This window comes from Oncorhynchus gorbuscha, linkage group LG02 (assembly GCF_021184085.1).
Source record: "Oncorhynchus gorbuscha isolate QuinsamMale2020 ecotype Even-year linkage group LG02, OgorEven_v1.0, whole genome shotgun sequence".
In the NCBI taxonomy this organism is placed as follows: domain Eukaryota; kingdom Metazoa; phylum Chordata; class Actinopteri; order Salmoniformes; family Salmonidae; genus Oncorhynchus; species Oncorhynchus gorbuscha.
Genome location: NC_060174.1, coordinates 75,002,375 through 75,027,208, shown reverse-complemented (window position 1 = coordinate 75,027,208; position 24,834 = coordinate 75,002,375). Strand labels below are relative to the sequence as shown.

The 24,834-nt window shown below is 43.6% G+C and overlaps 2 protein-coding genes across 2 annotated transcripts in view; one reads left to right on the top strand and one right to left on the bottom strand.

Moving 5' to 3' along the window:
- Nucleotides 1–24,834, top strand: part of rb1 (retinoblastoma 1) — a 48,203-nt gene that overhangs the window by 11,118 nt on the left and 12,251 nt on the right. Inside the window, exons 14-18 of the mRNA XM_046321732.1 lie at nt 2,825–2,881; nt 2,975–3,006; nt 3,165–3,241; nt 3,523–3,740; nt 18,997–19,112. Coding sequence (XP_046177688.1) covers nt 2,825–2,881; nt 2,975–3,006; nt 3,165–3,241; nt 3,523–3,740; nt 18,997–19,112 — 500 coding nt within the window. The remainder of the gene's footprint in view (nt 1–2,824; nt 2,882–2,974; nt 3,007–3,164; nt 3,242–3,522; nt 3,741–18,996; nt 19,113–24,834) is intronic.
- LOC124009684 (lysophosphatidic acid receptor 6-like) lies at nt 15,465–17,794 on the bottom strand. Its single transcript, XM_046321746.1, has one exon. It carries the CDS (start codon nt 16,973–16,975, stop codon nt 15,875–15,877), a length of 1,101 nt encoding a protein of 366 aa, XP_046177702.1. The 5' UTR covers nt 16,976–17,794; the 3' UTR covers nt 15,465–15,874.

Sequence of the window (24,834 nt, the reverse complement as noted above, 5' to 3'; positions counted from 1 at the left end):
AGTGCAGGCAGACAACACTATAGGCCACTGTAGTCCTAAACTCACCCCATGATACAGTGCAGGCAGACAACACTATATCATTTACATTACATTTAAGTCATTTAGCAGACGCTCTTATCCAGAGCGACTTATATGATACTGTGTAGTCGTAAACTCACCCCATGATACAGTGCAGGCAGACAACACTATATGATACTGTGTAGTCGTAAACTCACCCCATGATACAGTGCAGGCAGACAACACTATAGGCCACTGTAGTCCTAAACTCACCCCATGATACAGTGCAGGCAGACAACACTATATGATACTGTGTAGTCGTAAACTCACCCCATGATACAGTGCAGGCAGACAACACTATATGATACTGTGTAGTCGTAAACTCACCCCATGATACAGTGCAGGCAGACAACACTATAGGCCACTGTAGTCCTAAACTCACCCCATGATACAGTGCAGGCAGACAACACTATATGATACTGTGTAGTCCTAAACTCACCCCATGATACAGTGCAGGCAGACAACACTATATGATACTGTGTAGTCGTAAACTCACCCCATGATACAGTGCAGGCAGACAACACTATAGGCCACTGTAGTCCTAAACTCACCCCATGATACAGTGCAGGCAGACAACACTATATGATACTGTGTAGTCGTAAACTCACCCCATGATACAGTGCAGGCAGACAACACTATAGGCCACTGTAGTCCTAAACTCACCCCATGATACAGTGCAGGCAGACAACACTATATGATACTGTGTAGTCCTAAACTCACCCCATGATACAGTGCAGGCAGACAACACTATATGATACTGTGTAGTCCTAAACTCACCCCATGATACAGTGCAGGCAGACAACACTATAGGCCACTGTAGTCCTAAACTCACCCCATGATACAGTGCAGGCAGACAACACTATATGATACTGTGTAGTCCTAAACTCACCCCATGATACAGTGCAGGCAGACAACACTATGATACTGTGTAGTCCTAAACTCACCCCATGATACAGTGCAGGCAGACAACACTATATGATACTGTGTAGTCGTAAACTCACCCCATGATACAGTGCAGGCAGACAACACTATATGATACTGTGTAGTCGTAAACTCACCCCATGATACAGTGCAGGCAGACAACACTATATGATACTGTGTAGTCGTAAACTCACCCCATGATACAGTGCAGGCAGACAACACTATAGGCCACTGTAGTCCTAAACTCACCCCATGATACAGTGCAGGCAGACAACACTATATGATACTGTGTAGTCGTAAACTCACCCCATGATACAGTGCAGGCAGACAACACTATAGGCCACTGTAGTCCTAAACTCACCCCATGATACAGTGCAGGCAGACAACACTATATGATACTGTGTAGTCCTAAACTCACCCCATGATACAGTGCAGGCAGACAACACTATATGATACTGTGTAGTCCTAAACTCACCCCATGATACAGTGCAGGCAGACAACACTATATGATACTGTGTAGTCCTAAACTCACCCCATGATACAGTGCAGGCAGACAACACTATAGGCCACTGTAGTCCTAAAACTCAGTGCAGGCAGACCCATGATACAGTGCAGGCAGACAACACTATATGATACTGTGTAGTCCTAAACTCACCCCATGATACAGTGCAGGCAGACAACACTATATGATACTGTGTAGTCCTAAACTCACCCCATGATACAGTGCAGGCAGACAACACTATATGATACTGTGTAGTCGTAAACTCACCCCATGATACAGTGCAGGCAGACAACACTATATGATACTGTGTAGTCCTAAACTCACCCCATGATACAGTGCAGGCAGACAACACTATATGATACTGTGTAGTCCTAAACTCACCCCATGATACAGTGCAGGCAGACAACACTATATGATACTGTGTAGTCCTAAACTCACCCCATGATACAGTGCAGGCAGACAACACTATATGATACTGTGTAGTCCTAAACTCACCCCATGATACAGTGCAGGCAGACAACACTATATGATACTGTGTAGTCCTAAACTCACCCCATGATACAGTGCAGGCAGACAACACTATATGATACTGTGTAGTCCTAAACTCACCCCATGATACAGTGCAGGCAGACAACACTATATGATAGTAGTCCTAAACCACATGATACAGTGCAGGCAGTCACTAAACTAAACTCACCCCATGATACAGTGCAGGCAGACAACACTATATGATACTGTGTAGTCCTAAACTCACCCCATGATACAGTGCAGGCAGACAACACTATATGATACTGTGTAGTCCTAAACTCACCCCACGATACAGTGCAGGCAGACAACACTATATGATACTGTGTAGTCGTAAACTCACCCCATGATACAGTGCAGGCAGACAACACTATAGGACACTGTAGTCCTAAACTCACCCCATGATACAGTGCAGGCAGACAACACTATATGATACTGTGTAGTCGTAAACTCACCCCATGATACAGTGCAGGCAGACAACACTATATGATACTGTGTAGTCCTAAACTCACCCCATGATACAGTGCAGGCGGACAACACTATATGATACTGTGTAGTCCTAAACTCACCCCATGATACAGTGCAGGCAGACAACACTATATGATACTGTGTAGTCCTAAACTCACCCCATGATACAGTGCAGGCAGACAATACTATATGATACTGTGTAGTCCTAAACTCACCCCATGATACAGTGCAGGCAGACAACACTATAGGACACTGTAGTCCTAAACTCACCCCATCATAGTGCAGGCAGACAATACTATATGATACTGTGTAGTCGTAAACTCATTCATGTCTTTTCCTTCTTTTCATCAGAGGTTCACCCTTGGCATCCGGTTGTATTACAGAGTCATGGAGTCCATGCTGAAATCGGTAAATGACCTGGTCGTATTCCTATTTCGGTTCTACCTCTATATTTTCTGAAACGTCTGACATATTCTGAAAAATCTATTTTTCCCCAAATAGGAAGAAAAAAGGCTGTCTGTGCAGAATTTCAGGTATGCAAGAGATCAATATGTGCTCATCTCACCAGAATTAAAAGGATTTGCTCTTTAATTACCCTCAACAAGCAAACATTTGAATAATATAGCTGCAGAATTGATACCGCAGTGTACTGCCCATTTCCCTGACCTAAATCATGTGATTTCCATTCCAGTAAACTACTCAATGACTCCACATTCCACACCTCGCTCCTGGCCTGCGCTTTGGAGGTCGTCATGGCAACCTATGGTGGTGAGTTTCTACAGAAGCCACATTCACTCACTGCTAATGGATGCAGTCGTCTGGATGAACGTATAGATTATTCTACCGCCCTTTAGTTTCCATAAACTCACTTCTCATAGGACTCTAATAGTATTTAATAGAATTAGCAACATGCATATATGTTACAATGCAGTCTGTCATTAGTTGTAACTACTTCCCTTTTTAATAACATTTCTAAACAGGATCATAATCAATATAACACTGATGAGCTATGAGTCATGATTTCACTGCCTCTGTTGTCCTCCAATCAGGGAGCACCTTCAAGAATGGTGGCTACAGCAACGGTGGTGTTCCCGTGGAGACGGACCTGTGCTTCCCATGGATCCTGGACGTGTTCCAGCTGACAGCGTTTGACTTCTACAAGGTCATCGAAAGCTTCATCAAGGCTGAGCCCAACCTGAGCAAAGACATCGTCAAGCACCTGGAGCGCTGCGAACACCTCATCATGGAGACCATCGCCTGGAGGGAGGTAGGTCACACAGCAAGTCTTATCACCACGTAGTTACATTATGACATAACTGCATCACTCAAGGACAGGTTGCATTCACTTTCTATCAGCAGTTTAACACCTCCAAGCCAGTGCTCCCAGAGCAGTGCTTGGTTTTGTTGATGTCAGGGGGACTTGTTTCTGCATGTATAGATTATAGATCGTCCTGTAATAGAATCGACAGTCTCTCTGGGGGCGGCCCCAGCATTGGTCATCATTGTCAGCTGCAAGAGAAGTAATAGATGAGTGGGTTGAGACAGTGGTTGGAGCTGGTCAGGGACAATACTACTGGGTGCAGAGCATTGGTGGTCCGAGCCAGACCACAGCTGGTCAGCAGGCCCACGTGGGTCAGGGTGTGGCCCAGCAGGTTGAGGTGGTAGGGGACAAAGCAGAGCAGGAAGAACCCCAGCACCCAGTAGATGAGGGTCAGGGTGCGCTGGCGGCTGCGGTGCTGCGAGCGGGAGCAGTGTCGAGGCTGACACCCTGCACCAGACACAGAGCCATAAGGATAAAGGAGCGCTGGCCTTGGGACGACGGGTCTAGAAGACAGGGCTGGTGGTGGTGGGCCGCACCAGATCCCTCCGCTCAGCAGCCGCTGCACACAGCCTGCAAGGTGGTGTCATCAGAGGATGTACTATGGCAACATAACGGTCTACAGCCATGTAGACCAGGAAAAAGGTCCACCACGTCTGTGGTTCGTCAAATCCATGGATAGCTTTTGTCTTTCCAGTTGCGGCTCATTGATTTGTCTCCATGTCTGGGGAGAAAATGAAGGGAATATGAAGGAAAATAGGGCAGAATACCATACAGGACAGGTATACTATATATTTAATTAGATAGACTTTCATCTTTTATTTCTGGTACTTTATGCTATTTCAATATTTTCACATCGGTGATCTTGAGAGTGGTGAAAAGTATACAGCTCACAAGCGCACACACATGGGCTATATCAGGGTCATTTCCATCCCAGTAACTGTTCTCCCTAATAAAACACACTGTGCCTGTAAGGTGTGTAATTAACTTCAATGTCCTGTAGAAAATAATCATTCCTTTTAGTTGTTGATTTGCATTTTAATTTCCATGATAATCATCTGTATTGTAAAGGGATCACCTAGGACTTTGGTGTCTCAGTGATTTACTGGGAAAGAAGATGGCAGTCAAATTCCTCCTGTACTAAACAAGATCATCTAAATCATAAGACAGTTATGTATATTATTGTCTATCAAATTATATATATGAACTTAATTTCCTTTAAAGACTCAGACATTAGTTAGAATCTAAATATTGCACAAAGTCCTCATTGAATATACACTGCTCAAAAAAATAAAGGGAACACTAAAATAAAACATCCTAGATCTGAATGAATGAAATATTCTTATTAAATACTTTTTTCTTTACATAGTTGAATGGGCTGACAACAAAATCACACAAAAATTATCAATGGAAATCAAATTTATCAACCCATGGAGGTCTGGATTTGGAGTCACATTCAAAATGAAAGTGGAAAACCACACTACAGGCTGATCCAACTTTGATGTAATGTCCTTAAAACAAGTCAAAATGAGGCTCAGTAGTGTATAATAATAATAATAATAATAATAATAATATATGCCATTTGTGGCCTCCACGTATGGGTGGTCCCTGTATGACCTCCCTACAACGCCTGGGCATGCTCCTGATGAGGTGGCGGATGGTCTCCTGGGGGATCTCCTCCCAGACCTGGACTAAAGCATCCGCCAACTCCTGGACAGTCTGTGGTGCAACGTGGTGTTGGTGGATGGAGTGAGACATGATGTCCCAGATGTGCTCAATTGGATTCAGGTCTGGGGAGCAGGCGGGCCAGTCCATAGCATCAATGCCTTCCTCTTGCAGGAACTGCTGACACACTCCAGCCACATGAGGTCTAGCATTATCTTGCATTAGGAGGAACCCAGGACCAACCGCACCAGCATATGGTCTCACAAGGGGTCTGAGGATCTCATCTCGGTACCTAATGGCAGTCAGGCTACCTCTGGCAAGCACATGGAGGGCCGTGCGGCCCCCCCAAAGAAATGCCACCCCACACCATGACTGACCCACCGCCAAACCGGTCATGCTGGAGGATGTTGCAGGCAGCAGAATGTTCTCCACGGCATCTCCAGACTCTGTCACGTGTTCAGTGTGAACCTGCTTTCATCTGTGAAGAGCACAGGGCGCCAGTGGCAAATTTTCCGATCTTGGTGTTCTCTGGCAAATGCCAAACGTCAAGGAAAGGTGTTGGGCTGTAAGCACAACCTCCACCTGTGGACGTTAGGCCCTCATTACCACCATCATGGAGTCTGTTTCTGACTGTTTCAGCAGACGCATGCACATTTGTGGCCTGCTGGAGGTCATTTTGCAGGGCTCTGGCAGTGCTCCTCCTTGCACAAAGGCGGAGGTAGCAGTCCTGCTGCTGGGTTGTTGCCCTCCTACGGCCTCCTCCACGTCTCCTGATGTACTGGCCTGTCTCGTGGTAGCACCTCCATGCTCCGGACACTACGCTGACAGACACAGCAAACCTTCTTGCCACCTGAGCCACTTGTGTGGGGTTGTAGACTCTGTGTCATGCTACCACTAGAGTGAAATCACCGCCAGCATTCAAAAGTGACCAAAACATCAGCCAGGAAGCATAGGAACTGAGAAGTGGTCTTGTGGTCACCACCTGCAGAACCACTCCTTTATTGGGGGCGTCTTGCTAATTGCCTATAATTTCCATCTGTTGTCTATTCCATTTGCACAACAGCATGTGAAATGTACTGTCAATCAGTGTTGCTTCCTAAGTGGACAGTTTGATTTCACAGAAGTGTGATTGACTTGGAGTTACATTGTGTTGTTTAAGTGTTCCCTTTATTTTTTTGAGCAGTGTAGTAATATAGAGGGAATTACGTTTTTTTTTTTAAATGTTTTTTTTCAGTCAGTGGAGCAGAGGTGAACAGCCTCTTCTGCAGCCTAGAGTCCATACTGCAGATCAAGCACCATTACTCTAGTGCAGCCTAGAGTCCATACTGCAGATCAAGCACCATTACTCTAGTGCAGCCTAGAGTCCATACTGCAGATCAAGCACCATTACGCTAGTGCAGCCTAGAGTCCATACTGCAGATCAAGCACCATTACTCTACTGCAGCCTAGAGTCCATACTGCAGATCAAGCACCATTACTCTAGTGCAGCCTAGAGTCCATACTGCAGATCAAGCACCATTACGCTAGTGCAGCCTAGAGTCCATACTGCAGATCAAGCACCATTACGCTAGTGCAGCCTAGAGTCCATACTGCAGATCAAGCACCATTACTCTACTGCAGCCTAGAGTCCATACTGCAGATCAAGCACCATTACGCTAGTGCAGCCTAGAGTCCATACTGCAGATCAAGCACCATTACGCTAGTGCAGCCTAGAGTCCATACTGCAGATCAAGCACCATTACTCTAGTGCAGCCTAGAGTCCATACTGCAGATCAAGCACCATTACTCTAGTGCAGCCTAGAGTCCATACTGCAGATCAAGCACCATTACGCTAGTGCAGCCTAGTCCATACTGCAGATCAAGCACCATTACTCTAGTGCAGCCTAGTCCATACTGCAGATCAAGCACCATTACTCTAGTGCAGCCTAGTCCATACTGCAGATCAAGCACCATTACTCTAGTGCAGCCTAGAGTCCATACTGCAGATCAAGCACCATTACTCTAGTGCAGCCTAGTCCATACTGCAGATCAAGCACCATTACTCTAGTGCAGCCTAGAGTCCATACTGCAGATCAAGCACCATTACTCTAGTGCAGACTGCACTCATTCATTTCCACACATTAGTCTTGTTTTCATTTATTTTATAAGGTATTACATTATTGGTGAGTTTAATGTTGGAGTGCATTTTGTTTTATAATGTATAAGAAAAATAGATGTTTAAGTGGATAGATGAGTCACGGAATGTATATGTAGGAAGTAACAAAAATGTCAATGTTTTACTTGAACTTACATGACACTTCACCCATTCAATTGTATTGTGTGTCGGTCAGAGATCCTGAAGCACATGCTCCAGGCAGAGAGAATATTTACAAATGCTGATGTGCTTACTCCATGTTAACCTGGAGAACAACCCTTATCCCAAGTGTCTCTCCTTCCTAGTTCCTTGGAAAAGGAACTCTTACACAATCCTCTACAGACTACAGCCTCTATAGACTACAGCCTCTATAGACTGCAACCTCTATAGACTACAGCCTCTACAGACTACAGCCTCTACAGACTACAACCTCTATAGACTACAGCCTCTACAGCCTAATTCTTAGCTGTGCAACATCTCAATAGTTTCCTCAGAGATGTTATTTATATTTGTATTTTGTAGTTATTATAAATCCCATGCAGGAAAACAATCTTGAATGACACTTCCAATTTTTTGGGAGGCTACAGGAATTGTGTGTAAAGAGTCATCTTTGAACAGATATTGAGGAAAGGAGCACATTACCTTATGTTTCAGAAAAATTGTGATTCAAATTCTCTTATTCCGTTAGACTGATGGTCAGTGGCGTATTGGTGTCCAGCCTCTGTCCTATAGTGAAATGATGCTTGGTTTGATTTTGCTGTGTTCTTGGTCCATTTTGAAATGGAGAGGCTACAGTAACCGTTTCATATCAGTTTACGCTCATGTATGGACACCTTAATTCCCAAATACATACTGTACATTCATTATCGGGGCGGCAGGGTAGCCTAGTGGTTAGAGTGTTGCAAGTTCATATCCCCGAGCTGACAAGGTACAAATCTGTCGTTATTTCCCTGAACCGGCAGTTAACCCACTGTTCTTAGGCCATCATTGAAAATAAGAATTTGTTCTTAACTGACTTGCCTAGTTTAAATAAAGGTTAAAAAATAAATAATAATCTCTCCAACACACACACACTAATTCAATGTTCTCTGGTCACACTGAATCAATAGTGATGTTTAACCTCACTGTCACTAGCCCAACTCCCAGACAACCTCTGTGGTGTCGTTGACCTGTTAAGTGGTATGGTATTACATTGCTGCAAGTCAATATCCTGGCGCTTGCTAGTAAAAGTCTCCACATAACAGGCACCAGAGGGAAATTGCCTGATCTTCTATCTCAATCTACACATTTTATGTAGTTAAAGTGTCAGTGTTTTTAATAAGGCTGTTATCTTAGTACTGTACTTGACAGGTTATTTCAGTCACTTTTCCAGTGTTATTTATGGATGTTTAGGCCTATTTGACTTGTATCAGATTTACCTCACCTTGTATGTTTGAGGATTGGTGCCAAAGCCAAACTAGAGTCTGCATACTTTCCCCACACCGACGTGTGCTCACTTGTCTGCTTTTGTTTCACAATCCTTCCCATCAGATGAGTAGAGAATCAAATTGTATTAGTCACCTGTGCCGAATACAACAGGTGTAGTAGACCTTACAGTGAAATGATTTTAGTACATGTCCCCCCCCCCCCCCCCCCCCCCCCACTGAAGGTCTAATAGCCACAGTTAACCACTGCGCAAGCATGTCTATAATAGATCGACTTACCATTTCCCTCGGTCTCACCTTACGAATAGTGAGCGCGCAACTTTCAAATAATTTCCCCACTCTTCCCTACCAGTTAATCAAGGATATTCTGACGAGCATGACAAAGTTTGAGGATATTTTTTTTTACAAAAAGTAAAGAACAGTAAATGTTATGAGTTAAGTAGGAGGTCCAGGTTTCAACAAGCGTTAAGATATATATTTGGCCTGGCAAAATGGTTTTATGCGCTGACTGAATGTTAGCTGATAATTACTGTATGAGTTCTACTCCGCTGGTCTTGGGAAGAAATGACATGTTCTCATTGTCTGAGACGGAGTCAAGACTGAGTAAAAACGTGTCTGACCCCGAGACACTCGATGTGGTCTCGACCAGTCGGGGGTTCCAACACTGCTCTCAGCTATAAGAGCACCATGCAGTCAGTGTGAGCAACAAACAGTCCCTGCTTTCCTGATTGGTTGTTAACCCCCAGTGCCCTATCTGACAGACATACAGTGCTCTCCTTCTGGTCCAAGAACACCAAGACAGTCGTGAAGAGGGCACGACAAAACCTATTCCCTTCAGGAGACTGAAAAGATTTGGCATGGGTCCTCAGATCCTCAAAAGGTTGTACGGCTGCACCATCGAGTGGTTGCATCACTGCCTGGTATGGCCATCTACCTCCACTACACTACTTCTGATGGTCTAGCCAATGGCTTATTTTAGCTCCCCAGAGACCACTGAAGACAAATCCTTATTGAATCTTTTTTCTCTTTGGTGTTAATCCTTAATCCAACAACAAGATATTAAATCAGAACATCATTGAAAGTAATATACTCAGTATTTTATAAATCCTTAGCCATTCTCTGAATGCGTGTTTGGGTTAGTAATAATTTGTAGAGTGTCTCTATTGTTCCTCAGCAGCATTTATTCACTATTCTGAATGTCTAAAGAATCCATATGTTGTTCTGAAAAATGAACACAGAAATACTGGACATTTTGAACTCTTGTGGTGGTGATTTGACAACATCACAATCATGGTCTTTTATTGGACTCACATTTTTCTGGTCTTGACTTGGACCCCTTGTCCCCACCCTCCCCCCTGTCTTAGTCTTGATTCGGACTCTACATGCCAGTGTTGTGTTCGAGACCGATTTCAAGACCGGGAGGGGGACGAGGGGTCAGTAAAAACGGAGACCAGAAAAATGTGAGTCCAATGCAAGACCATGATTTCAATTAGTTGTACATTTAGATTAGGAAATTCTTAGCCTAATGGTTGTGTTTGTATTATTGTGATTGGGACCTAGTGGCAGAGTGAATGGACTGCTCATCCTGAACATCATGCTGTGTTTGCCTTCTGTCCTTCCATCGGTGCTATGCAGTGGTGTAGTGGTGCCTGGAGAAATGGGTACAAACATTATGCCCAAAATTCCCCAAACAGCCTCCCCAGTGAAGGAAAGCACCCTGTGTGAAATATGCTATATTTTTCAACATAGAACATTTTTTTAAGTCCACAATGCTTAAACTACACCAGGAGAACATTTTGGTCTGGGAAGAATTTATATGATTTTTGTCCAATCTAGTCGGGTGGACCTGGCTCCCCAGTGGGTTGGCCTGTGCCCACCCATGCCTACGCTTCTGATGCAAACCAGGCATGATGACTGAATTGCGCATCACAAATAGCCTACTAACCAAGATTTAGGACTAAACCTTTTTAATACCTGGTTTGCGTACCCATTGTTGCCTTAGTTAGCATATACTGGTAGATATCATAAGTTGAAACGTCTTTCATAACTACCCCACCTGCTACCAATGTCATTCTTCTGTGAGCTGCTCCATGCCAAAACCAGTTGAGCGCTCTTGCTGCCTGCAGATGATATTCCGCAGAAACGAGGCCGTGTGCGACCCACGTGAATATATTTCATGTGTAGGTTACTTTGTGCATGATTTCACTAATGTACTACATAATTGGTAAGTCGTATACCTCCACTACACTACTTTGATGTGTATCAGTGGGGAGTCTTTATACCTGCGTATAGCCTCCAATACACCACTGGCCCTTTGTGTTTTACAGAAAGTGCACTCTCACATGAGTGGCTGGTATTACCGTTGCTGTCCTTTTAAGCATCACACACTGGAGGTCCAATATTTTCACCACTGTGCAAACATGTCTATAATAGGTATTGTTTCAAGAAAGGAGTGTATCTATTTGGAAGCGGGTTTATGCTCTTACTGCATGGAAGCGGATCATTTAAATGTTTTAACTCTGCTGGTCTCTGGAAGAAGTTACGTTTCCTCACTGTCCAGGACAGAGTCAAGACCGGGTTCAAATGTATCCGACACGGAGACACTCAATGTGGTCTCGACCAAGACCGATCTCAAGTACTACAACACGCTGAGTTAAAGCCATAGATTGCTCAAATGTACAATGCATTTGGAAAGTATTCAGACCCCTTCACTTTTTTTCACATTTTGTTACGTTACGTTATTCTAAAATGGATTAAATGGAGAGAAGAAAAATCATCTTAACTCTACACACAATACCCCATAATGACAAAGCGAAAACAGTTTTTTTTTTAAACAGAAACTTTATTGCATAAGTATTCAGACCCTTTGCTATGAGACTCGAAATTGAGCTCAGGTGTTTTCACTGATCATTCTTGATGTTTCTTCAACTTGATTCGAGTCCACCTGTGGTAAATTCAATTGATTGGACATGATTTGGAAAGGCACACACCTGTCTATATAAGGTCCCACAGTTGACAGTGCATGTCAGAGCAAAAACCAAGCCATGAGGTCGAAGGAATTGTCCGTAGAGCTCCGAGACAGGATTGTGTCGCTGCACAAATCTGAGGATGGGTACCAACGCTCTTTTCCAGCATTGAAGGTCCCCAAGAAAACAGTGGCCTCCATCATTCTAAAATGGAAGAAGTTTGGAATCACCAATACTCTTCGTAGAGCAGGCCGCCCGGCCAAACTGAGCAATCGGGTGAGAAGGGTCTTGGTTAGGGAGGTGACAACGAACCCGATGGTCACTCTGACAGAGCTCTAGAGTTCCTCTGTGGAGATGGGAGAACCTTTCAGAAGGACAACCATTTCTGCAGCACTCTACTGATTAGGCCTTTATGGTAAAGTGGCCAGATGTGCCTTTCAATGAGTGGCTTTCATGACAGCCAGCTTGGAGATTGAAAAAAGGCACCTAAAGGACTCTCAGACCATGAGAAACAAGATTCTCTGGTCTGATGAAACCAAGATTCAGCTCTTTGGCCTGAATGCCAAGCGTCACATCTGGAAGAAACCTGGCACCATCCTTAAGGTAAAGCATGGTGGTGGTGGCAGCATCATGCTGTGGGAATATTTTTCAGAGGCAGGGACTGAGAAACTAGTGACGATTGAGGGAAAGATGAACGACGCAAAGTACAGAGGTCCTTGATGACAATCTGCTCCTGAGTGCTCAGGACCTCCGACTGGGGCGAAGGTTCACCTTCCAACAGGACGATGACACTAAGCACACAGCCAAAACAATGCAGGAGTGGCTTTGGGACAGGTCTCTGAATGTCCTTGAGTGGCCCTACCAGAGCACGGACTTGAACCTGATCTAACATCTCTGGAGAGACCTGAAAATAGCTGTTCAGCGACGCTCCCCATCCAACCTGACAGAGCTTGAGAGGATCTGCAGAGAAGAATGGGAGAAACTCCCCAAATACAGGTGTGCCAAGCTTGTAGCGTCATACCCAAGGAGACTCGAGGCTGTAATCGCTGTCAAAGATGCTTCAACAAAGTACTGAGTAAAGGGTCTGAATACTTATGTAAATGTGATATATCAGTTTTTTGCAAAAAGTTCTACACCTGTTTTTGCTTTGTCATTGTTGGCTATTGATTGTGTGTAGATTTGAGGGTACATTTTAGAATAAAGCTGAAATGGAACAAAATGTGGAAAAAGTGAAGGGGTCTGAATACTTTCCGAATGCCCTGTATGGAGTTTGCGTTTCACTAAGACCTCCACATCTGGCTTCACCTGTGGGATCGTCTAGAGACCGGCCACCCAGTATTTCTGTCGGTGATAAAGCCCCTTTGTTGTGAAAAACTAATTCTGATTGGCTGGGCCTGGCTCCCCAGTGGGTGTCCCTGGCTCCCAAGTGGGTGGGCCCTATGCCCACCCATGGCTGTGCGCCTGCCCAGTCATGTGAAGTCCACAGATTAGGGTCTTATTGATTTGATTCCCTTATATGAACTGTAATTCAGTAAAATTGTTGCATGTTGCGTTTTTATATTTTTGTTCAGTGTATGAATAAGATGTTGATTCCCTAAAATACAGCATTGCGCTGTTTTTCTTTTCCATAATCATTGAGTGTTGAATCATTGTTGTATTCACTTTGGTTGACATTTTGGCCACCCACCACTGGCATAGTTAGTCAGTTTCACATACCTCTGTCCTCTGGCTGTATAACAGAGGCCAGATGCTTCTCACATTTCCCTCATGGCTGATGCTGTCGAAGTAAATGTTTCTTCAGGTAGCAGCCCTTGGCTGTGGTAGTCTAGCTATTCTATGTTGCTGAACAGGGACAGAATGTGTTCACAGCCTTATTCTCAAATATATATTATTTCCATTTTTTTTGTTCTAAAATAGCCACCCAGCAACCCATTAGATCAGACCTAAATCTACTTTCTTACTCGGTTTGTTTTTGTTTCACCCCCTGAACTAAATGTTATGGTCTCGAAGGCGAGATTTAGTTGTGGTTTGACACTCAACTTAATTAAACAATGATTTAACACATGCATGATGAACTGTATCAACAGCAAACAAATCCTTCTTAACTCAGTTGTCATTAGCTAGCCAGACGTTCTTTGTCATGCTTAGCAATGGTTTGAGGTGGTTTCTGTGTGCACTAGCTATTTAGTCGTTCAGTTGTATGATTAATATGAGCAAGGGAGAACGTTATCGCTAAGCTGGTGAGGTGGCGTCATAAACCTGAAGGACTGATAGCCACATGTCTTTGTAAAATGCCCTAAATATCTCACTCTGTTTTATTACCCACAAATCAATATATGGCGTGCAAAGGTAAACCTGGGTAATATCATACATATTTACCACCGACTATTCACTTCTGGTGACTCAACAAAATAGATGAGAACTTGTTTGCTTTCATTATTATTATTTTTTAAATTGGTGTCACAATCACTGTTGGGGGGGCGGGGGGTGCAAGTAAAATGTGTTGCTCTGTAAAGTGCTTTTTAATTATTTTAGTTTATTATACAATATTCTGTACTTATTGTTGCAGGGAAAATACTGACCACTGCCTGGTATAAAGTATTTCAACAGAGACTCATTTAGACACCTGAGTCACTGTTTGACAAGTCACAAAGTGTGTTGTGGGTAAATGTTCACTTTTATTTTTGTAAATCTGTAGCACCACAGTCCAGGGTTCCCTGCCAGACCTGTATCATGTAGGAAAATCCTGACAGCCAACACCGCTATTGATGTAATCCTTAAGGGCAATTCCATGGTAACAGAGGGATATTGAGACTCATATTTTTCACTTTAAATCTTTGTCAAACAAAAACCAACGATTGCCAAGTTAAACAAACCATACAACTATGTACAAGGACTACTTTTAACAATTTCCACTGAACATTTGACAAAAACACATTTACTTGAAGTACCGTGCAGATACGAAGTTTGGGAACAACTTTTTGGTAACAATTTTAATTTGTACATTCAACGTGGTGATCTTTTTCTGTCTGTAAAACTAATTATATGAGAAATGGCAGTGGAAATGCCTTCATGTGCAAATGTTGATATAATTAACCATCATGTCGAAGTAAACTTAGAGTCGCGATAATGTGTGGTCCTCCCACTACGACTCGGGAAACCATGAAGTTTTATTAGGCTACAGATTAAAATAAATGATTAACTTCAGTGTGGTGAAAGTGCACCCTGATCTTCACGCTTCTTTCCAGTAAATATCGCGCCTCTTATTCTGTTGACATGATGACAGTTGCTTGACTGCCATTTTTACAAAAAATATTCTCTCTCTTATCCAGAATAATCTCACAAGACTAGCCTACCCGCACAGCCTAATCGCACTGTTTCTGTTGGCTGGAGCACAAGTGCCAAGACCAGAGTTGACACACTTACTATTTAACGCAACAGTTTTTGACAACTATCGGTGGAGTTGAAAATGCGATGGAAACACTTTGAACTTTAGATTTTTATTCGGTACATGAACATGAAGAGAAATTACATTTTGTGTGCAGTATGGCATTACACAGAGAGATGGATATCTATCTATCCACCAGTTTGTTTGGCATGTATTTTATTGTGCAGATGTTTAGAATATTTGCATAAATCTTTCGCCAATTGAATGGAAACCTAGTTAGTGTCACTGATACCGTGGAATTGCCCTTAACACGACAACACTCAGAGCTGAATCAGTGGACTTAGTGGGTACCCTTAATGCAACTGTACTTGCTTCCTGTGATGCTATGGTTCTTATAGAATCCATTCCAGACCACCGATCTCTCATCTTTTGCTTTAGATCATCTGGGTGCGTTGCACCAACAATTGAGTCACCTGAAATATTGATGCCTCATCAAGGTGGTGACGTCACACAGTGGATTCATTGTGAAATACTTTTTCTCTCAGAGTCGTCAGGTTGTTCTGCATGGTGCTGTGGCTCTTCAGCGTGTCTGTCTGAAGCCCCACGGACATCTTATTGTTGCGAACTGCCATCGACTTCCGTTTGATGGAGTTCTGGATGGTCTCAGATGTAAAGTAGTAGATGACTGGGTCAAAACAGCAGTTGGTGACCGCAATGCAGAGGGCGATAGGGTAGATGGTCCTCACCACTGACTCCACAGCGCAGCCTTTCAGCAGCTTGGTGCGGACCAGGGCATAGAACACCAGATTGACATTATAAGGGATGAAGCAGAAGCAGAAAATGAGGAGATGAACCACGATCATCCTCAGAATCTTCGTCTTGTTGAACTGGCCACCACGGCTGATGGCCTGGGGCTGGCGCAGTGTTTGGAGGACCGAGACCGAGCAGAAGACGTTGAGTAACAATGGAATCAGGAATCCCACTGTCTCAATAAACACCACCACCTTGGACAGACTGGACTGCCACTGCTTGTTGGAGAAGTTCTCGAAGCAGTAGTTGACGGAGGAGTTGGAGTTTTCGTTTCTGAGCGAGGTGGTGTCCAGGAGGAAGCCCGTCGGCAGGCTGCCAGACAGCACCAACACCCACACGGCACAGCAGGCCAGCTTGGCGTTCCGTTTTGTCCGCAGCGCCTGTGATCGGAATGGGTAGACGATGGCCAGGAAGCGGTCCACGGTGATGCAGGTGAGGAAGAGGATGCTGCCGTACATGTTGGTGTAGAAGAGGGAGACTGAGAGCTGGCAGAGCACCCTGCCGAACGGCCAGTCTCTGTTGATGAAGTAGAAGATCCTGAAGGGCAGGGTGAGGACGAAGAGCAGGTCGGACACCACCAGGTTCATCATGTAGGTGGTGGTCTCGTTACGCAGCTTCAGCGTGCAGGCAAAGATGTAGACTGCGACCATGTTGAAGAGCAACCCGACTATGAAGACCAGGCTGAAGACTGAAGTGTACATGGTGTACTTGAAGCCGTCACTCTTAATGCAGCTCGTGTTGTTTTGGCTCAAGCCCAGAGAACTGATGCCATCAGTCTCCAGAGTGCTGTTATACATCTTTCGGGAGGAGTGGTGTAGGGTTTGGAGGATGGGAGTGTTGATGAATGTCAATACAAAAATGGGAAAGTTTCTGTGGAAAGCAGCAATCACTTGTACAAGATAATTCCAAAGAATAGAGTACAAAATAAGTTTCCTTATTTTCAGGGGTACACATCCGTTGATGTTATCTATGTCATTTCCAGTTAAGCTTTAGCCTCATCCCCCATCATTTTCATTCTATCCAATGGTTTTTAACCATAATAATGTGCTCTGATGCAAATACCACCGTCAACTTGCTTTTTCAGAAAGCCCAGCGTTTTAAAAAGAACAGCAAGCAACTCTGTCAATACCTGTGCTAGTATCCAAAAAGATAACAGTCCTCTCAGTTAATCCATTGGCAGGAGTAAGATGTATCTAGTTAGAGTAATTGTAATATCCCAGGTCTGTTTTTATGTCCTGTGGTCTTCTTGTGAACAGCCTTGAGGTTGTCTTTTCTGAGTCTGGAGAGTTTCTTCTCTCACTCCAGAGTCAGTGGTGTTCCTTGCTCCAGTGAAAGAGGGGGGAGTCATGTGCCTCTCCTCGGGTCTGTGAGCTGAGAGGCTTTCTGCTGCCCCTCTGGGTCCCTCCCTCTCTCCCGGCCTCCTGCTTTGCCTCTGGCAGCCCTCTTCCAGTCTCTTCCTGCTGCAGCCCTTGGGGGCATGGTGTTCCTACTGACCCTACACTTGGAAACTGACAGTGGCTCTGCTGCAGCCTGCCTGTCCACCGGTGGTGCAGCCTTAAGTGCAGTGGAGTCAGTGTTCTGTTCTGAAGCTCTACCTTTAGACTGAAGCTTAACCGACTGTTTGCTCACACACTGGGAGGAGTAGGCCACCACGCCTCCAAGCCCGGCCCACAGCTTTAGCTGAAAGACCTACAGTCTTTCTCGCTCACTTTCTCTCTTGATGTTTGTTTTGAAAATGTCATCTTTAACCCCTTATATCCCCAGGCTGAAGTAACTCTAGATATGTGTTAGCTTGTTTTCTGTGCCCTTAGCATGCTGTCAGGATCTCATGAAAATATCAAATTTATATCAAGCAATGAAATCTAGTGTATTATTTTGTCTTTATTTTGTTTGATATCTAAGAGCTATCCTACCCCTAAACAGAGCACGTCTTCATTTGGTTCTGCTTGGTGAAAGGAATCAGTTAAGTCATACTCTCATGTCAGCCCCAGAGCCCAGTGTACTTTCTTGAGCTGTTTTGGAGTCAGTGGCGTCACCGAAGCAGCTGCCTCAGAATGACAGGAAGGGGAAGGTGCCAGCGATGGCAAGCCTGAGCCTGCAGACTAACGTGATGAGGCAGGCGACTAGGTGCGGCTTTCACTGACTCCGATACAGAGCCGTGCTGTATGCGTCTATTTGTGTGCAAGTGTGGGCGTGCATGTGAGTGTTCAATAAATGTCATACCTTTTTGATTTTGGCCCAAAATGCAGCTTGACAAACAGCCACAGGAAGTTTGTCTGCCTTTAGGTTGAATATAGCACAGGGAACGACTGAAAGTGTTGAATGTGGAATTCCTGGTGAAGTCTTAGCGTAGATAACCATATAGGCCTGCTTTCATAAACACACCCACCCTTTTGTATGAATATAGTTGAATTTAATATTACGTGTGTCTGATAAGATCTAATACATAGATGCTTAGGGAGTGTCCATGTTCCAAAGGTCAAACCCAATATCACCAGTGGCATGAGGACGGGATGTTAACCCTGTAGCAACTAATGTTATAAAATGCTATTGTAATAGTTGCTGATAATGTATTTACTTTTGCATCTTTAATGTCATAAATTCTGATAATGTAATATATTGCCAATAATGGAGATATAATGTAATAACGTTTAGGCACATAGTGTAATGTACATTGTGTTGATTATGACATTATGAGCTTTAGGAACAAGTTCCATGAAATTGGTATTACTTGCTGTTGTGTTTGTAGTGCTTCGGTGCATGTGTGAAATGCTGTAGTGCCTGTCTAATGAATACTGCTCCGTGTGTTTGTCCCTAGGACTCGCCACTGTTTGAGCTGCTGAAACGGACCCGTGAGGAGGGTCCAGTGGAGCAGGCAGAGCCCCCTGCCACCCTCAACCAGCCCCTACAGCACAACCACACTGCAGCGGACCTGTAAGTCCCCCCCCTCATCTGACACTAACGCACCTTATTCACAGTCCCCATTGTGAAATATGATGATGTCTGGGGAGACTGACTGTTAATGTGTAGTTTACAGAGCCTATAAAAAGTCTACACCCCAGACATCGTTGTCATGCTGGAAGGTGAACTTCTGTCCCCGTTTCAGCGTTCTTGCAGAGGGTAGCAGGTTTTCCTCAAGGACCTTTCTGTACAATGCTCCATTCATTTTCCCTTCTATCCTGATAAGACGATGAGAAACATCCCCATAACATGATGCTGCCACCATCATGCTTCACAGTAGGGATTGGGTTCTTTGGGTGATGTGTTGGGATTGCGCCAAATGTAACGTTTGCTTTTAGGCCAAAAAGTTCCATTTTAGTTTCATCACAACGTTTTTACACTTGGCTACAGAAGCTCCAGTGTTTTGCATAATTCAAACTGCATTCAAGGTGGGCTTTCTTGTGTAATGGCTTCCTTCTTTCCACCCTACCATACATGCCAGATTTGGTGGAGTGCTTGGGATATTATCACATGCACATTTTGACCAGTCTTGACAATAAAAGCCTATCTCTCTTTCAAAGTTGCCATTGGACTCATGGTAGCCTCTCTGATCAGTCTCTTACTTGCTCGGTCATCCAGTTTTGACAGACTGCAGGGTCTTGGTAGTGCCATACACGTTCCACTTCTTAATTGAAGGCCTTTTGAAATATTTTTATGCCCAACCCCTGATCTGCCTTTCCACTACTTTGTCCCGGAGTTCTTTTGAAGGCTCCGTGGTGCTCATGGTTGAGTGTTTGCTTTGATACTCACTACCCAGCATAGGGAACTGCTGGATTTATCCTCAAATCATGTGAATCACTACAATTTTATATATATATATATTTTTTAAAATATTTTTTAAATTTTATTTTATATATAATAAAAAAATCTGAGATTAAAAGTTTTTACTGTAAATTAAAACATATTACACCCTATGTGTATAAAATCAACTATATATGCATTGAGCTTGTTTGATGGTTTAAGCTCACTGTTTGATGAAATAAGACAAATTACTCTAGAGGGAACCAGAGATCAAGATAACCATAAGAGGGAGAACTGAATCTGTCCCGACCATTCTCCTCCCGCTCCTACTGGCTTTTGTAGATTCTGCCATTACTCTCCTGAAGTTGCCGGTAATAGGCTACACAAGGAGTCGGTAAACCTTCTCATGTGGAATGCCAATTTATCTTACCATTTCTACCAATATGTGCGCCACTTGTGGTTTTCATATGAACATTTTCGTGGAACATTGTCATTTAATTTATAACAACATCTTTGTATCTCAATCAATTTCATTTGGTTAATCTATCTATTTCCAACTATGTAAAATTAGCCTATAAAGCCAACAAATGAAAACATTGCAGCCTGCAGGTAAAAGAAATATCCTGATTTAAAATAAAAAAAATCCTATAAATCACATTGGCTACGCATGGCCTGTCTGCAAGAAACTTGAAACATTGTATCAACTATTAACTGAGCCCTCAGTTTCCTGTGCCCGTGAGCTCGGGACTGACACCGCTGTAGGCTATTTGCTCAAGGGATAAGAATTCATTAAGTAGGCCTATGTTATATTTCCACTAGCTCTGAGCATTACATTGGTTATCGAAAGGAAAGATTTTCCAAAAACATTGAGGAGCTATTGTCATTATTGGTTTCTCAAATGACTGCCTCGCTTGGTTCACCAACTACTTCTCAGATAGAGTTCAGTGTGTCAAATCGGAGGGCCTTTTGTCCGGACCTCTGGCGGTCTCTATGGGGGTGCCACAGGGTTCAATTCTCGGGCCGACTCTTTTCTCTGTATACATCAATGATGTCGCTCTTGCTGCTGGTGATTCTCTCATCCACCACTACGCAGACGACGCCATTCTGTATACTTCTGGCCCTTCGTTGGACACTGTGTTAACAAACCTCCAAATGAGCTTCAACGCCATACAACACTCCTTCCGTGGCCTCCAACTGCTCTTAAATGCAAGTAAAACTAAATGCATGCTTTTCAACTGATCGCTGCCCGCCCGTCCAGCATCACTACTCTGGATGGTTCTGACTTAGAATATGTGGACGATTACAAATACCTAGGTGTCTGGATAGACTGTAAACTCTCCTTCCAGGCTCACATTAAGCATCTCAAATACAAAATTAAATCTAGAATCAGCCTCCTATTTCGCAACCAAGCATCCTTCACTCATGCTGCCAAACATACCCTCGTAAAACTGACTATCCTACCAATCCTCGACTTTGGCGATGTCATTTACAAAATAATCTCACACTCTACTCAGCAAATTAGATGCGGTCTATCACAGTGCCATCCGTTTTGTCACCAAAGCCCCATATACTACCCACCACTACGACCTGTATGCTCTCGTTAGCTGGTCCTCGCTTCATATTCGTCTCCAAACCCACTAGCTCCAGGTCATCTATAATTCTTTGCTAGGTAAAGCCCCGCCTTATCTCAGCTCGCTGGTCACCATAGCAGCACCCACCCATAGCACGCACTCCAGCAGGTGTATTTCACTGGTCAGGTCACCCCCAAAACCAATTCTTCCTTTGGTCGCCTTTCCTTCCAGTTCTCTGCCAATGACTGGAACAAATTACAGAAATAACTGAAGCTGGAGACTCATATCTCCTTCACTAACTTTAAGCATCAGCTGTCAGAGCAGCTCATAGATCATTGCACCTGTATATAGCTATTTTGCACCCCAGTATCTACTTGCACATTCATCTTCTGCACATCTATCACTCCAGTGTTTAATTGCTAAATTATAATTACTTTGCCACTACGGCCTATTTATTGCCTTACTCCCTAATCTTACCTCATTTGCACACACTGTATATCGATTTTTTTCTACTGTGTTATTGACTGTACGTTAGTTTATTCCATGTGTGTAACTCTGTTTGTGTCACACTGCTTTGCTTTATCTTGGCCAGGTCGCAGTTATAAATGAGAACTTGTTCTCAACTGGTCTACCTGGTTAAATAAAGGTGAAATAAAAAATATCTCAATGGCTGTAAAAACCAACTCTGCTTGCTGTTTGAGGTGAAGAAAACATTACTTTGAGAAGCTCCCTAGCTCATTAGTGGTTGTGCATTAAGCCAATCAGAAATACAATCAGATCCCCAAATGGACACTTTTTTTTGCCTACATTTGTGTGCAGACCAGGCAGCCTATAGGCCTACTTCTATGCATAATCATGTGCGCATCCTTACTCCACATTGACTGGAGGCTCCAAACAAAAGACGATGACTAAATTGACAAAACTCATAAAAAGAATGAAATAAACCAAAACTTGTTTCTCACAGGTGTAGCATAGGGTGTGCGCTCTGCAAACGTGTCCACTCCCTCTGACAATGAGAACGGTAAAAAGGAATAATGTATTGAATGCATTACCGTAACCAAACAAACATTGTAGATTCGGAATTAGCAAACAATTCACACAATGAAGTTATGAAACAATGAATGTGCACAAATTGGTGGGAGAGAGTGAATTCTGGAGGGAGACCTGCATTGTCCAGCCACACTCCCTTTCTTGGACTGTGTCATCCCCGCAGCCTCTGCAATAGATTAGTCTGCCTCAATGGATTAGTTCACTGAAATGGGTGTGAATGAGATGGGTGTCTCTTGTCCCATTTAAAATATATTTTTGGTACTTCTCGACAAAAAAAAAAAACTCTTGGTCGACCAACAGCCTATTGACCAAACAATCGACCAGTGGAGTAATTGGGGTCAGCCCTAGTCCCCTGGCTACGTTACGTTTTTAGGCTATTCAAAATAGAGGTCGACCGATTAATCGGCATTGCTGATTTCAAGTTTTCATAACTATCGGTAATCTGCATTTTTGGATGCTGATTATGGCCGATTACATTGCATTCCACGAGGAGACTGCATGGCAGGCTTGACCACCTGTTATGCGAGTGCAGCAAGGAGCCAAGTTAAGTTGCTAGCTAGCATTAAACTTATTTTGTTTTAAACAATTAATCTTCACATAATCACTAGTTAACTACACATGGTTGATGATATTACTAGGTTAACTAGCTTGTCCTGCGTTGCATATAATCAATGCGGTGCCTGTTTAATTAATCATCGAATCACAGCCTACTTCACCAAACGGGTGATGATTTAGCAATAGCACAATCATAACACAAATGTTCCTAACCATAAACATCAATGCCTTTCTTAAAATCAATACACTGAAGTGTATTTTTTAAAACCTGAATATTTAGTTAAAAGAAATTCATGTTAGCAGTCAATGTTAACTAGGGAAATTGTGTCACTTCTCTTGTGTTCATTGCACACACAGTCGGGATATATGCAATAGTTTGGGCTGCCTGGCTCGTTAACTAATTTGCCAGAATTTTACATAATTATGACATAACATTGAAGGTTGTGAAATGTAACAGCAATATTTAGACCTAGGGTTTCCATCTGTTAGATAAAATACGGAACTGTTCCTTATTTCACTGAAAGAATAAACGTTTTGTTTTCAAAATGATAGTTTCTGGATTTGACCATATTAATGACCTAGGCTTGTATTTCTGTGTTTATTATATTATAATTAAGTCTATGATTTGATAGAGCAGAATGACTGAGCGTTGGTAGGCAGCAGCAGGCTCGTAAGCATTCATTCAAACTTTACTGCATTTGCCAGCAGCTCTTAGCAATGCTTGAGGCACAGCGCTGTTTATGACTTCAAGCCTATCAAATCAAAGTTTATTTGTCACGTGCGCCGAATACAACAGGTGTAGTAGACCTTACAGTGAAATGCTTACTTAGAGGCTCTAACCAATAGTGTGGGGGAAAAAGGTGTGTGGGTGGGTAAGTAAAGATATACAACAGTAAAAAGACATTTGAAAAAAGTGACTATGCATATATGATGAACAGAGAGTAGCAGTAGTGTAAAAAGTGGGGTTGGCGGGTGGTGGGACACAATGCAGATAGCCCGGTTAGCCAATGTGCGGGAGCACAGGTTGGTCGGGCCAATTGAGGTAGTATGTACATGAATGTATAGTTAAAGTGACTATGCATTTATGATAAAACAGAGGGGTTGGGGGGGGGGGGGTGGCACACAATGCAAATAGTCCGGGTAACCAATTGGTTACCTGTTCAGGTGTCTTATGGCTTGGGGGTAAAAACTGTTGAGAAGCCCTTTTGTCCTAGACTTGGCACTCCGGTACCACTTGCCGTGTGGTAGCAGAGAGAACAGTCTATGACTAGGGTGGCTGGAGTCTTTGACAATTTTTAGGGCCTTCCTCTGACACTGCCTGGTGTAGAGGTCCTGGATGGCAGGCAGCTTTGCCCCAGTGATGTACTGGGCCGTGCGCACTACCCTCTGAAGATTCGTTCCTGGCCATGCAGTCTTGTGTGAACAGGGAGTACAGGAGGGGACTGAGCACACAACCCTGGGGAGCTCCAGTAATGAGGATCAGCGTTGCAGATGTGTTGTTACCTACCCTCCCCACCTGGGGGCGGCCTGTCAGGAAGTCCAGGATCCAGTTGCAGAGGGAGGTGTTTAGTCCCAGGTGTTTCTTAGCTTAGTGATGAGCTTTGAGGGTAATATGGTGTTGAACGCTGAGCTGTAGTCAATGAACAGCATTATCATATAGGTGTTCCTTTTGTCCTGGTGGGAAAGGGCAGTGTGGAGTGCAATAGAGATTGCATCATCTATGGATCTGTTTGGGCGGT

Bases quoted from the DNA above. Each gene is read 5' to 3' on its own strand.
- LOC124009684 (XM_046321746.1), bottom strand. From the start codon at position 16,975: ATGTATAACAGCACTCTGGAGACTGATGGCATCAGTTCTCTGGGCTTG.